This window comes from Triplophysa rosa, linkage group LG11 (genome assembly GCF_024868665.1).
Source record: "Triplophysa rosa linkage group LG11, Trosa_1v2, whole genome shotgun sequence".
Lineage (NCBI taxonomy): Eukaryota > Metazoa > Chordata > Actinopteri > Cypriniformes > Nemacheilidae > Triplophysa > Triplophysa rosa.
The window spans coordinates 4,703,365-4,719,479 of NC_079900.1; the positions used below are offsets into that span (position 1 = coordinate 4,703,365).

Sequence of the window (16,115 nt, forward strand, 5' to 3'; positions counted from 1 at the left end):
AGTAATGTAACAATGAAAGATTTTGCTGAACGTGCAACACCCTTCCTGTAATAAACTAAAATTCTGTAACACTACCAGAAGTTGTAAGTTTCAAGGCCTAGAAATAGCAAGGGGCCCAAAACTTACAAAACTCATAAGAACTTACTAACTCGATCGCGTCATTTTGTTTATTTTCAATGAAAGTCTGGTTGACCATATCTAACCATTTACATAACAGATGGATTGTGCAGGGTCCACCTTTGTAAAAGTGAGGACACAGCAGATGCATTTGGTGAGGTCTTATTCAAGGTAACCACTGTAAAAGTAGACCTTCATCAAATTATCCAGAAAACCAAACGAAATCAAGAAAATACAAACCAGAGTGCTCAACACCACAACGAATGAACAACCATTAAGACGTGTGTTGTAGTAACAAAACAGAAAACAGCGTGTTTCTGAATGTAAGTCACTGGTGGAGTTACAGTGATTTCTAGTGGCCAGAGTTTATGTGGCATCTTGATTTCATTGATCAAAGTAGTTAGTAGTTTGGATTTATATACTTCTTAATAAAACATGCGTTTTAATTGCAAACTGACGATCAAACCTCTAAGATAAGCGATCATTTCTTTGTTTTATTTATTTTCTTGCTTTTTTAAATGACGCAACACGCACATTTACGTCGAGATACGTGTGTTCTTTTAGAACGTGTCATTGTTATGCCATTGTTCTTTCAATAGGTACTCTTTCAAAAGTTCACCAGACCTAATATGATGTTAAAACGCAACAATTGGTTTATTGGCAAAAATCGTTTATATTCCTGTTTATATCGTACAGGAAAGTTGTTGCGTTGTGTAGTCGTGGCCGAGTGGTTAAGGCGATGGACTAGAAATCCATTGGGGTCTCCCCGCGCAGGTTCGAATCCTGCCGACTACGAATTCGCTTTTGACTTTTTATTTTCGTCAAACGAAATTCCTTTCAGCTGTCGGCAGATGGAGCCTTACTGTCATTTTAACCATGCTAAAAAGAAATACACATTTGGTAGCATAATACCGTATTTTTTCAACACTTATATTCACATATACATATTTATACCGTTCATGAAATTATCATCAAATGTATGTGGCGATCCACGAACACAAATAATGATTTTATAGCTTAAATTTCTACTGGTATAGTCACTGAAAAAAAATAAAAGGAACAGCATGCAAGATAAATGTGCTCCAGAAAGATCAATGTTTGCATTTTGGAATACATTTGAATAGGGTGCGGTCTCAGAGATCTCAAAGCAAACACTTTTCTTTGTCTGGCCCGATGGCATCACGTATGTTTCAATGAGCTATAGAAACTGGCCTTACACGCTTTCCTTCCAAGATAGCACAGGTCACCTTCTGTTACCCTAACACATGTCTGCCTCAAAGATCTGAAGGATATAATGAAACGACTTATATAAGTGGCGAGTAGGTAGAACACAAAAAAACACAAAACCACTGAGACATTTCTCAAAATATCTTCTTTTGTGTTACACAGAAGAAAGTCGTAAAGGTTTTGCTTAGGATGAGGGTGGATAACTGACAGAATTTCATTAGATTTCAGCTTCATTTGATTCGGTCACTCTGGATCAAATGAATGGTCAACAAATCACATCCCAGCAGTTCAATCAATACACAGAACAGCATTAATGCAATTCTCACAAGTGTCTATTCCAAGAATACAATTCTTACCCAGTCTGCATTCTTGGAAGCAGTACAATGTTACACTACAATCAGGACTTAACATAAAGATCTGCCTCCTCAAAAAGTCTGTTTATATCCAACATAATGACAACAATCACATCAGTGGTCTTTGTAACATCCGGGTCATTCGCAGGCTACAGCCGAAACGTCTGCTACAGGCAAAGCTCAAACGTCTTACAAATCTAATACTAGGTAAAGGTAACCGTCTTATTAACCAGTTATAAGGGACATGACGATACCATGTGGGTAGTGTGAGAGAGAGAGATGACCCACGTTTCACCCATAGCAGGGGTAAAGTGTGCAAGTATGCAACTATCCATCCACAATAAAATGACCTTTCATTACGGCCAAGAGCTGCTGGAGTTTGCGGAACAGGTCTTCACACATCAAGCGCTTCTGAAAACGATAGCAGCATAGAACTAGAATATATTAGCATAATTCCAGGGTTTTTGTGCAGCGCAACAACAAATTCAACAGATTAGACATCTCAACAGACTAAGTGCAATGTTAGTTTAGACACCTGAAGCTACACTTCATTCAGGACACTAACTTGGTAACCATTAAAAGAATAGTTCACCTTCAAAATGAAAATTCTGCCATCGTTTACTCACCGTTGTCATTTTAAACCTGTGTGATCTTGTTTTTCCTACAGAACAAAGTAAATATTTAGAAAAATGTTGGTCACCAAAAACTGTTAGTCCCATTGACTTCTATTGTGTGGACACAAAAACAAAGCAAGTCAATGGGGATCGGTTTTCTGTAACCAACATTTTTCAAAACATCTTTGTAAATAATGACAGTATTTTGATTAACTATTCCTTTAACTTATGGTTACGGTTCGTTTGAATATGAGATTAAAATGACCGTTTAATCGTTTGGCATTTATCCAAAGCAATTTACAAATGAAATGAGGTGTTATGGGTAATGTAAATAACACTTGCATTGACAGGTAGTGGTTGTAAGGATAAACTAAAACCATACCAATGAGAGACACGAGAGACATGTTGTTTTATAATTTCATTTTTATTTATTCAAAAGAAACAAGGAAAAAAGCAACAAAAAAGTTAAGAAAAAGGCAAGACATTTAAATAGAATGGACTGTGTTCAGGTGGTCGAGAGGGGTGGAAAGGCCGGGGGGACGCACATGGTTTCTCACTGCGGGTCAGACAAAGCCCAATGCTCGGGCTTACAGCAGCGAGCCAGAGACACCGTGACACCAGAGAAAAAGGCACTAATCCAGAGAACAAAAACAAGTCACAAACGAAAATTCGGGGATCAATAAAACACAGAGAGAGAGAGGGACAAATGTTAAAAGACCTTAAACAAACAACACTGGTCAGACGAAACGGATAAGAATCGGAATCCAAAACAAAGAACGAAACGCATCACATCAGCATCGACGTGTCAACTCTCTGGTTTTCTCTTACTGGCTGAACTGGCCCGAGGTCAGTTTCTAAGCAATGAAACACCAAAACTCATCATATTCTGACGAATGCGATACGGCAAAGCGCTCTTTTTGACACTGTACATGGACATGTGGTGGTTATCATGCAACTGTTGGTCTACTTCTCCAATCTCGCTTCCCTCATGAAGTCTACAGAGTAATGTCGGCTACGTTCACATCCTAACACAAAGAAAAGTGGCTGCAATAAATACATTGGCTGAAAACGGGGGCTAGCCTCGTGGATTTCACATTAGATAAACTGCTCTCTTGGTCGGCTGCGATGTCTTTTCGTCACGCGCACGGAAGCCTTCCGACAACAAACGGTCAAAAGAATCCTTTCGGTTATAAAACAAAATAAGAATTTCAAAATGGAATACATGATGCGTTAAATACTATGATGTTACGTCTGAGAAATCTCAGATATTCATAAAATGATACCGACGAGTTAGCACGTCCCAGAGCTACTCGCATTCATCCACCCTCCCCGAAAACATAATTTACACAATATGGAAAAGAAGAAAAAAGAAATGTGTTGAAAGGTAAAACAGACAAGACGCATACAAATATATAATATATATATTCTTAAAAAAATGGATTCTCTCTATAGGTGATTTTTCTCCACAGCCCAGATGTACAATGCGTTTGCAATTTTTTCATCTTGCATCTTATACATTTTTTTTTCACTTTTTAAAAACAGCTTTAGGATTTGCTATTATAAAGAGATTTAAACATGCAGCCGATAACGGAAAAGGAAAACAAAACAAAACAAACCTATACGCAGACAACAGAAGAAAGAAGCAGCAGATGAATCTACAGACAGAAACGCTGTTGTTTTAATTTATGCTGTGTGTACTATACGCTAAGATTCAGCCTCTCTTCCACCCTACCGGCTCAGTCTTGACTGCAAGCGTTCTTGAAGACATCAAAATTCTCAGGAATAATAGTTTCGCCCAAGCACCACGGCAGAGGTGGATCCTCCAGCCTCTCCGCTACGCATCTTTTTTTCATCTCTCATGATTTCCGTCGTCCTTCTGCGTCATGTTGGATTTCACAGGGTGTTGAAAGGGAAATACGGGGTAGTCTGATTGTATGTGAATGTGAAGGGCCGTTAATTACAATTTATTCACTAATCGCTCGTTTTGTTTTCTTTACATGTTCCGGTTCACAGGCGTGACGTAGTTGCGTGGGAACATGCCCGTCTGGCCGTGACAAGCGCCCTTCCACCAGTTGGGGTCAGAGTTGTCCAGGACCTGAATGAAGTCTCCGCGTCTGAAGCCGAGCTCTCCCTCCTCCTGCGGGTCGAAGTCGAACAGGGCCTGCACGTATGTCGGGTGCTGCACATACAAAAGAAATGCGAGTAAATAACAAGGTGACATTTTTATGACATCAACTTTGAATATATTTGGACTCTTAAATAGATTTTCAGGGACATTTTTATGGGCATTTATGTTAAATACGTTAAACTGATCAAACAAGCGCTGAAGAAGTTCTTAATTTGAACAGTGATGACAGTAAATGACAACTACACATCTGAACTCACAACTAGAGAAAAACATGACGTAAAAAGGTGCTTCAAAAGGTTCTACGATGCCATAGAAGAACCTTTTGGTTCTATAAAGGACCTTTAACATCTGAAGAACCTTTCTGTTTCAAAAAAGGTACTTTGTGGCGAAAGAAGGTTCTTCAGATTATAAAACAGTAAGAAAGAGATGGTTCATTAAAGAACCTTTGACTGAATGGTTCTTTGTGGAACCAAAAATCTTCTACACTCTTAAAAATAAAGGTGCTTAAAAGGTTCTTCACAGCGATGCCATAGGAGATCCATTTTTGGTTCCACAAAGAATCATTTGGTCAAAGGTTCTTTAAAGCAGGCGTTCCAAAACTTTTCAGCTCGCGACCCCCAAAATAACAGTGCCAGTGACCCGAGACCCCCACTATCCTCAGAAGTGGTTAAAGTATACAAACGTTGCGTGCAAATGGGCACATGCACCTATTCAACCCAAACGCGCATAATGACAACACAAAAGAGCACAGTCTAACTAGGGTGACTGACCACCACCCAACAAACCAAATGTGGGACAGGCAAACCGTTTATGTGGGACACCATTGTAAGGTAGCACGAAACTGTGATATAATAACGGAATGAAAACATTTTTATATCCTTTTTAGCTTATAAAAAACATTTGTTATTTAGTCCTTTCCAACTACAACATAATTAAGGCATAGATAAAATGTTATACAACATAAAAAATTTAATGGCGATTTCAATTTAAGGCGTACTGTCTCTTTAAATTTTGAGTACAGAACAGACCTGGAGTTATCATATTGTAAAATCTTCTCAAAAAGAGAAAACTAAAGGAATAAAGAACAAACAAATAATGAATAAGTGTTTCTCTTTTAATATGTATGATTGTTAAATAATGAATTTAATGATTTTCAAATCATTTTTATTTTAATACGCTAACCACAACACGGTTTCAAAGCCACACAGTTTACGATGTTTTAGTGAGTTTTTATTCGGCAAGTTGACATGGGAGGATCGCCACCCAATATACTGACAGACGTCGCAGCCTCTTGATGACTGAAATCACTGCCTACTTCTCACACATGGAGTAAAAGTCAGGCTTTAAAAAATAGTTGCGTTTGTATGAGGGTGGTGTGCACTGGAGTGCACCGGGTTGCTGCTTTTGACACAGCGCTAAATAGTTAAACACTGGCGCAAACAAGCGTCTCGTGTGCGTTTCGGGTTAAAGAACGAGTTTCTTGATGTGACAACTAAAAACCAACAGACTGATGAAAATGCGGGAGATTTTCTCAATATGCGATGTGCGGGACAAGGGGTGAAAATGCTGTGCGGTGTAACACAAAGCTAACATACTATACATAAAATATGAACTATTACTACAGATGGTCGTGCTGATGGATGTGCCTCTTTTCGATGGCTCCTCTGACTGCGGCGCTTCTCCGCTGGCCTTCCTGTGTTGTCTTCGGTCGATATTAATCAACGTTTCATTTCGACAAATAAGAATATCCTAAACTTAAGCCCGAAAAAGAATCTGCGCGCACACAAGACTGTTTAACGTGGCGCTGTAAATGGACTCGCTGTGCCTAACCTAATGCAATTATTGTTAATGTGACGTAATCATGATCGAGGGGGAGGAAATTCCTAAGGCTGATGGCTTTTTATTTGCCTGGTTTTATTTTTAATATAACTAATATTTTTATAGTTTGTTACACTTATTGATTACATATGCTATTTCTAAAAAACAAAATGATTTCTGGAAATCATCTTGCGACCCCACCCTCGCGACCCCCACTTTGGGAACCCCTGCTTTAAAGAACCATCTCTTTCTTACTTTTTATAATCTGAAGAACCTTTTTTCGCCACGAAGAACCTTATGTGAAACAGAAAGCTTCTTCGGATGTTAAAGGTTCTTTATGGAACCAAAAGGTTCTTCTATGGCATCGTAGAACCTTTTGAAGCACCTTTTCTTTAAGAGTGTATGGCATCGCTGTGAAGAACCTTTTAAGCACCATTTTTAAGAGTGTACTATAACTAAAAGCCCGGCAAACCACTACAGAGTCATTTTTGGCCTTCAAACTGTAAATTACTAGTACATTATTTTCATCTCCATTTGTATTTTTGGCCCAAGCCCTGGTTTATTTCTGACTTTGAGAATGTTTTACTAAACATTATACAGAATGTTTCCTCGTAGCTCTGTAACAGAGTGCACCCATCTGATACACGTGAGGCTTTGAAAAGGCAATTTGAACAAACTAGATACAGACCTGAGGCACCTGCTCAATGTCTCGTAGGAAAATCTGTTGGTTTCGGGAAACTGAAGTGGTGCGGTGGTAGTCCACGAGCTCGTTGAGCGAGTTAAACTTCACAACCCAGAGGAAATACTTGCCGGCACCGTCACGTAGAACTTTAAAATGTTGTACGTCATTACCAAACCTTTAAAAAGAAGAAACACTCTTAACCCTTTGCGTCTACGTGACCAACAAAACCGTCATAAACGGGCATGTTTGACTTACTTGACAGAAAGGGAGAAGTCTCCGGGTGCGCTCTCGCTCTCTCTAATAAGAAACGCTCCATCGTGCCTCTGTTTGTTGAGTATCTCTTCTGCTCTGGCTCGTGGAATTCTCCCGAAGAACCACCTGCACGCATATACACAAACACAGATGTTACAGTCAGCACAACGAGCAGTCGACACCCAAACCGTGAAATATATGCTGCTAAATGGAATGAGGAAAACAGAAGGTAATGAGGGACACGGAGCAGATGGGCATGTTAATAATTGACGAGATGAGCTGAAGATGACATTTTTCACCGATTTGCACGGAAGTGTGCATGAATTTAAAAGCTGTGAGATCATTTGCATCACATTAATGCTGTGTGGAGCGGCTTAGGAAAATGAGATGTCAGTTTTCTGTCTGATCACAAGCCAAAAGAGATCAACACACGCACTGACGATCAGCACAACACAAACTGAGCACAAGAATATCAGCACATATTTCGTTCCTTCCGAATCCGTCCAGCATATTCAGTGCTGTACATACAGCTGCGAAAAAATGAAGAGACCATTCCAACGTTTCATTTAAGCAAATTTCAACAAAATCAAACCTCAAGAGTTACAAAGTCCACACATGAAAACTGTGATAAAAATCCAGGTTATCACATAAAAATGACTTTTCCTACATACATGTAGAAATATTACTGTTGTGTTGCTTAAAAGTGAATATGAACTTGTTTTCTTTGCAGTATTTGAGGTGTGAAAAAACACAGAGCATCTTTTCTGTTATTTTCTGTCTCTCCGGTTTTCACTTTCTGCAAATAAATGCACATAGAAACAATATTTTTATTTGACATTTGGGAGAAATATTGTTAGTAGTTCACAGAATGAAACAAAATGACCATTTTTACTTAACGCATACCTACACATAGTAAATAAAAAAAACAGAAAATGGTCTCTTTATTTTTTCCGTGGCTGTACGTTTGGAAATCTCTTGTGGTATTTATACTAGCCCACTAAAGCAAACAATATAATTTCAATATAAATTCACGTATGAATACCGATTCAATCTGCTAGTGATTCGAATCGATTCACCATTTTTTAAAACGTTACTAAATATAATAACGTGACGTATTTGGAAAAAATAAGGCGGAAGTCAACTGCAAGAGCGGTGCGTGCAGCACCCGGACCTTTTACAGAGTGCACACCTCTCGCGCAAACACAGCGGACAGGAGCAGTACATTCAGCCCTGTAGGACTAAACTGCAAGATAAACGAAATACATTTTTAGGATGGTCTTTCTCTGCATCTGCTCTGTGCAGTGAGTGAGCGGCAGGGAGAAACAGCGCATTCAATTGACTAACGTTATACCGAAGCTGACTTGTCAGTAAGCGCAAAATAGCGTTTCCCAAAACCTGTCACTGCTTAGACTTAAGAACATGAACATAATGAACATGAACACACTAATATTGGTCAAATAACCGCTCTTTTAATGTATGTGTGTATGATGATTTTGTCATACGATGTGGCAATCCGTGACTGTCGTTTAACATACAGCACTAATGAGTCGCGTATAATTTGAAAACTATTTTTGGTAAATCTTCTAATGTGCAAAAGTGTGAATTCTTACACATGCAACCTGGCAACCCGTGAGCATTATTTCAGTCGAGAAACTAAATTCATATTTCGATTTTCATACTTGGTCCCGGATACAAAGTGTCTTGTATACGCTATCCAATGTCATCACTGAATGCAAACGCTACAGATGTTCAACAGACATTGTGTTTTATTTCAACTGATACAGGTGTAAGGTGTAGAAAGAGACTGAGGCCATTTTATAAAACGAGCAGAACAAAGTTCACTGTAAAAAAAACTATGAACACATTATCGAGTCGTGTTAAACGGAAACACGTTACATGCAAAATGTATGAACGTTAAAGGAGGTTTACAAACACGCATACAAACATATATTCTGTTCGCTTGTGTCTCATAAAGAGGCCCAATATGCCGCATGAACCATTTAAGCATCACTTGACTGAAATGGTTTTATGATCTAAAAACCCTTTTGAACTAAAGACGCATCTGAAAGTTGGAAAATAGTTATGTGGACAGTACGGGCCGCATTCCATGCACTGCTGTTCTCTCATGCGACCTCCGCAAGCTGTCAAGATAAACGAGATAAAAGAGAGGAAATCTCCTTTTTTCTCTTTTCTTTCCCATTTAATATGAACTCCTTTGTCAGGACGGATCAGAATCTGAAGATCGCAACTTGATTTGTGTGCCGTGTGAACTCAAAAAGCCTTATACAAATGATAAAGTTCATGCACAAACAGCACGTGCCCAACACGATCACAAAAAACACGACAAGTCTGCTTGATATACTCGTCTCCCATAGGGTCTGTTACGTAACGTGAGGAAAAACATCTCCTGTACCTGCCTAATCTTTCCTGCTGGCTTTGATGTGGACGGCACAAGCCACAGATACACAGACTCAAAGAACATGCGACCGGGAAGTGGCATTATAGCACTCTAGGGTAAATTCCACTCAACCACCGCCTGACCGCCGTGTACCGCTCAACAACAGTTTCTCTCCGTTCGAACACATGGAAAAACATTTACATTGCCTGTTCTGATAAGAGACGCCCCCTCGCCTTTCCATAAACCTGAGAGAGCTTGTGTACTTCGAAACGGTGTTCTTGTCGAACGGAGGAACAAAGGATCGGTCAGGATAGAAACTGCAGGTTCTCTAGCTGATAACGATCAGCTCCAAAAGGTCAATATTCAAATATGTATTCAAGTTTAGAGACAGAGAGGGGGAAACAAATCAAAGGCCATTCTAAAAAGAGTATCTTTCATAAGAACACAAATGAAACACGTCCCTCTTGTCAACTTGTTAGTACACAAACACATGGAGAAAGGAATAGGAAAATTGAAGACCTGTCTTAAAGGGACAGTTCACCCAAACCTAAAAATTCTGTCTTCATTTACTCACCTTCGAGTTGTTCTTATGGTGGCCAAGAACTGTTTGGTTACAAGCATTTTTCCAAATATCTTTCTCTGTGTTCATTAGAACAAAGAAATTGATACAGATTTGGAACAACTCTAGGGTGAGTAAATGACGACAGAATGTTCCTTTTGGGATGAACTGTCCCTTTAAATACAGTATCTGCTTTCAAACAGCTACACTAAGCCTTATTTTTCTTGTGTGCACTTTACGACGTCGATTGTGTTCAACTAAAGAACAAGTCATGTACAAATGGGGTGAGTAAACTGTGTGTTCATTTTCATATTTGGGAGAAGTACTTCTTTAAAGCTGTGGATGATATACTGATATACTGCTATGAAATCGGTTTTATTTTTTCCCAAATTCTGTTTTTTGTTTTTATTTTTCTGGATTCCGTGTTTTCCGTCTTTTACTGTACAATAGTAAGTAATATATTTGCCCACATAAAAAAACACTTAAACTATATAAACTATATTTAAAAACCTACAGTGGGGGTATAATGTACTTAACTATGTTAATAAACCAACTTACCAGTACATTTTCTTTTTTCTTTTGTTTTCAGGTCTACTCAAATTTAAGTACTATTTTTAATAAAGTAATATATTTTTTAATAATTACTATTTTTATCATTTTACCAGCACATTAACTTCCATTTAATAAAGTAAATAATATACGCAGTGGTCGAATTATAAAACAATTCAAGGGGATCGTGTGGTAAAATGTGGGTGTGTTATAACTTATTCAAGATAACTGGACTTTTATTTTGACGGGTCGCCGCAAAGGGTGTTTGACAGTAGCTTCAATGCAGTTGAAAGCTCCACGCAATCTAACAACATTTAATACAGACACGCAAAGCAAGAAGATTTTTTAAACAGCATCTGAATCACTTATAGCACAATTTGCATTTTGTTTGCTGTTCAGCGCTACTTTCTGGTTAAAAAGCAATACATTTGCCAGATTCCGTGGCATTCCGTGTTAGCAGGCGAATTCAGTTTTTATGCCTGGATTCCGTGATTACGCCTGCGTTTTCTGCATCGCGGAAATCATACGGCCCTAATGATACGGGTCATGCTGAAGCATCTCATACTTACGGATGTGCCTTCATCTCGATGTAGTTCTTAGGAATGAAACCATCTTTTCCATTGAGTTCTGCTTTATACCAGTTTTGATCACACTCTTCATTTAATACCTGCCAATAAAAGAGAAAAAGATTATTATATGCTCAGAATTCAATGATGCAGGACAGTAACTCCACATTTGAATGCTCTCACAAAACCAAGATGTCTTGCAAAAAGCAGATTAAATCTCAATATATAAAAGGAAAAACAAACAGACATTTAAAGTCACAGTTCACCCAAAAATGAAAATCCTGTCATGATTTACTCTCGTCATTTCAAACCCGTGTGACTTTCTTTCTTCTGCAGAACACAAAAGAAGATATTTTAAAGAATGTTGTTAATCGGCACCCTATTCACTTGCATTGGTTTTGTGCCCGTACAATAGAAGTGAATGGGTGCCGCTGTTGTTCGGATATGAACTTGTTCAAAATATCTTTTGTGTTCTGCAGAAGAAAGAAAGTCATACAGGTTTGAAATGACAAGAGGGTGAGTAAAGATGACAGAATTTTCATTTTTGGGTGAACGGTCCCCTTTACATTATTTTAATAACATTGAATTATATACTAGGCTTTGGTTTTTTTAGATTCACCCAAATATAATATTTCAAATGCAGCTTTGGAGGCTGAACATCTGTGTGGTCACGGTGTAATGTGAGAGCATTCACCCACAGTAAAACCCACCTGTCAATTATCTTTTTTTACCACCAGTCCGTGTGCGAAAATGCAAAAGTGTGGGTAGCAATCTGTTTCAATGCGGTTGGATGATAACGGCCATCTCTGTATTATGTATTCACTTCAAATGTCAAGCACCAGATACCACAAAACACTGAAGACTGGCCAACAGGAAATAAAAGTCTTCTATAATCATCATCTGCCTGTCTCATACATCAACCATTACAAAATAAAACCATCTGAGAGCGGTAATATTATTTTTTATGAACAGGACATTGAGCCGGCCGCATTATTTCAGTTCTCTGCATTGGCTCGATGAGCAACTTCCTTCTCAATAGCATTCAAATGTAGAAGTGGCCAGCAAATATCTGCCAGCCAGACTCAGAGCTGCGGTTTAAAGGAAACGGAGCATGTGACATCCTTCCGCTGCAAAGGCTGATGGGTAAACAACCAAGAAGCAAAAGTCTGCACAGATTAGAAACTATTAACGAAAGTAAAATCGCTGTTATGTGAAGACTGATCGGATGGAAATGATCTTTCTATTCTAGGAAGAGATGATCATTTTTGTCCAATAAATGCTTTCTAAAATTAGAATGCTCCCCCCATAACACCACCTGCCACAGTTTAAAGCCATTGGCTATGTACCACCACAAGCTGGCATCATGACACACATTCCAACACGATAAAATGCAAACAAAACCATGAAGGTGGTTTCCATGTGTGGTTTTAATAACTTTCACTTATAAATTTACTTGAATTTTGCACATTTCAACTACAACTAACTGTGGCCTGCATGAGATACTGCACAAAAGCCCACGACCTCATGCTCCTCGCAATTTTTTGGAAACAATGATTTTCTTACTTTGACTCACACATACGATTTCGATGTGCATAACTGGAACTAAGTGGGCGCACAGTCAGAAATGTAGGAGGAAACACGGAGCGATTTTTGAGACTCAAAACCACTATGAGATAAAAAACGGCATGGTTTTCTTTCGTAAACACTTTGCCAATGCAAGAGTACGTGCAAGTATCTTTCATACCAATAAAACACCTCAAAACTGAAAAACACAGAGAGAGAGAGAGTATTGATTGTGTAGTTCTCTCCCTGTTGCATACTTAAAAGATAATAAGGTGCTAACAGCTCTCTATGCTTCTGTAAGAAGCTCTGCTGAGCCCAAAAAGACAGTGATGAGTTCGACACGATGCTTTCAGCGGCTGGACTGAAAGCTTTAGATAGACATCATTTATTTAGACTTCAGGTTTGACCGTTCCCATAAGCACACGCACAACAAATCCACTCAGCGTTTGCCCTCATCTACACTAAAGCCACAGAACAATTCAGCACAATACTAATGTAGCCTAATGCAATATCAAAAAAGTAATTGAAAAATACAGTAAAATTGTAAACATACATAATGTTTCATCATTGTATCGATGAATGTGAAAAGGATGATAATCATAATGGTGCTAACAGACTTAATTTGCTTAGATTTTTCATTTCTGCATCCCAACATGACATGAACAATTACACTAACAAACTAATAGGGATGTAACCATTCACTCAGCTCACGACACTGCGATTCACGATACTGATCTCACGACGCGTGCGATTCACGATACTGATCTCACGATGCGATGTGATTCACGATACTGATCTCACGATGCGATGCGATGCGATTCACGATACTGATCTCACGATGCGGTTCACGATACTGATCTCACGATGCGATGCGATTCACGATACTGATCTCACGATGCGGTTCACGATACTGATCTCACGATGCGATTCACGATACTGATCTCACAATGCGATGCGATTCACGATACTGATCTCACAATGCGATGCGATTCACGATACTGATCTCACGATGCGATTCACGATACTGATCTCACGATGCGATTCACGATACTGATCTCGCGATGCGATTCACGATACTGATCTCACGGTGCGATTCACGATACTGATCTCACGATGCGATGCGATTCACGATACTGATCTCGCGATGCGATTCATGATACTGATCTCGCGATGCGATTCACGATACTGATCTCACGGTGCGATGCGGTTCACGATACTGATCTCACGGTGCGATTCACGATACTGATCTCACGATGCGATTCATGATACTGATCTCGCGATGCGATTCACGATACTGATCTCGCGATGCGATTCACGATACTGATCTCACGGTGCGATGCGATTCACGATACTGATCTCACGGTGCGATGCGATTCACGATACTGATCTCACGGTGCGATGCGGTTCACGATACTGATCTCACGGTGCGATGCGGTTCACGATACTGATCTCACGGTGCGATGCGCGATACTGATCTCACGATGCGATTCATGATACTGACCTCACGATGCGATGCGATTCACGATACTGATCTCACGATGCGATTCACGATACTGATCTCATGATGCGATTCATGATACTGATCTCACGGTGCGATGCGATTCACGATACTGATCTCACGGTGCGATTCAATTCACGATACTGATCTCACGGTGCGATGCGATTCACGATACTGATCTCACGGTGCGATGCGATTCACGATACTGATCTCACGGTGCGATGCGATTCACGATACTGATCTCACGGTGCGATGCGATTCACGATACTGATCTCACGGTGCGATGCGATTCACGATACTGATCTCACGGTGCGATGCGATTCACGATACTGATCTCACGGTGCGATGCGATTCACGATACTGATCTCACGGTGCGATGCGGTTCACGATACTGATCTCACGGTGCGATGCGGTTCACGATACTGATCTCACGGTGCGATGCGCGATACTGATCTCACGATGCGATTCATGATACTGACCTCACGATGCGATGCGATTCACGATACTGATCTCACGATGCGATTCACGATACTGATCTCATGATGCGATTCATGATACTGATCTCACGGTGCGATGCGATTCACGATACTGATCTCACGGTGCGATTCACGATACTGATCTCGCGGTGCGATTCGAGATTAATTCGAAAGGTTTATTTTGACAAAATAACAAATGTCAAATAACAAACCTAAACTGCAATTTTAAAACAAATTCCAAATAAATAAAAAAAAGGGAATAATACAAAAAGACTTTGTGCTTTTTCTAACTTTTACTTTTTTAACAAATATCAGCATATCCACGCACCGGCCCCTGCTGTTCAAAACACGTACTGCGATTCAAATAACATCTCAACCGGCTTGAATCGTCACATATTATAATCGATTTTCAATCGGCTCATGGGGAATCGCTACATCCCTACAAACTAAATTAACAAAAATTCACTTGATGTATGCAGTTTACGGGTGAGAGACTGACAAGACCTTGGCTTTCTTGCCAACCACGACGTACATTCAGACATTTCCTCCTAAGTCTACAATGAAAGATTAAAGGAATAGTTCACCCAAACTTGCATGACGTTCTTTTGTGGAAAAACGACTCGAGATTTTAAAAACCATACAATGGAAGTCTATGTGAATTCCCCTTGATTTCAACAGTATGGAAAATCATTCTTCAAAACTTCCTCTTATCTTCTGCAAAGCTGGATGTGTCTGGAATGGCATGAGGTTGAGTAAATGACAATTATTTACATGTCTGCTTGAATTGTTCCTTTAACAGACACGGCATAAAGAAATTATGACTGCTATGCTTTTAATAATGCACACGCTTTATTTAAAGCCCCCTAACCCAGAAAATGCACTTTTAAATGTTGTTTTAACATATCTGTGTGTCAGGAGAGTGTGTGTACAGAACCACCCTAGGATGATAAATATCCACCCGATACTTTTTTAAAATCCCCAATAAACCTCAACTGTCCTCTTGAATGAGCTGTTGGCATTCTCTCAGTAACCTGACGTCACATTGATCTATGTCAATCCTCCCTATGACTGCTGCTGATGGACTGCTGTCTCCGCCCTCATCCAGTTGTACACTGTCTTCCATTGTTTTCACGCTTGACTACTTACAGTGAGCTAAAGGAATGTTTTGTAAACAAACAAGGTGTTTTGTTGTTGGATGCAAGACTGAGCATAAGTCTTCATTTACTCCTGACATCGAGCCTATAAAGACGCTGTGAATTAGTTTTATTCTCAACAGAGAATAACAGTGTTTCTCATCGCTTAATGACCATTCTCT

At 39.5% G+C, this 16,115-nt stretch overlaps 1 protein-coding gene and 1 non-coding gene across 2 annotated transcripts in view; one reads left to right on the forward strand and one right to left on the reverse strand.

Annotated features, from left to right (window-relative positions):
• Positions 1-830: 830 nt before the first annotated feature.
• trnas-aga (transfer RNA serine (anticodon AGA)) lies at positions 831-912 on the forward strand. Its single transcript has one exon. It is a non-coding gene; the product is annotated as a tRNA-Ser (tRNA).
• A 1,809-nt stretch (positions 913-2,721) lies between these two features.
• grb2b (growth factor receptor-bound protein 2b) overlaps positions 2,722-16,115 on the reverse strand; it is a 36,810-nt gene continuing 23,416 nt past the window's right edge. Inside the window, exons 3-6 of the mRNA XM_057346003.1 lie at positions 11,267-11,364; positions 7,195-7,317; positions 6,946-7,114; positions 2,722-4,490 (exon numbers count right to left, since the gene is read on the reverse strand). Coding sequence (XP_057201986.1) covers positions 4,305-4,490; positions 6,946-7,114; positions 7,195-7,317; positions 11,267-11,364 — 576 coding nt within the window. The 3' untranslated portion in view covers positions 2,722-4,304. The remainder of the gene's footprint in view (positions 4,491-6,945; positions 7,115-7,194; positions 7,318-11,266; positions 11,365-16,115) is intronic.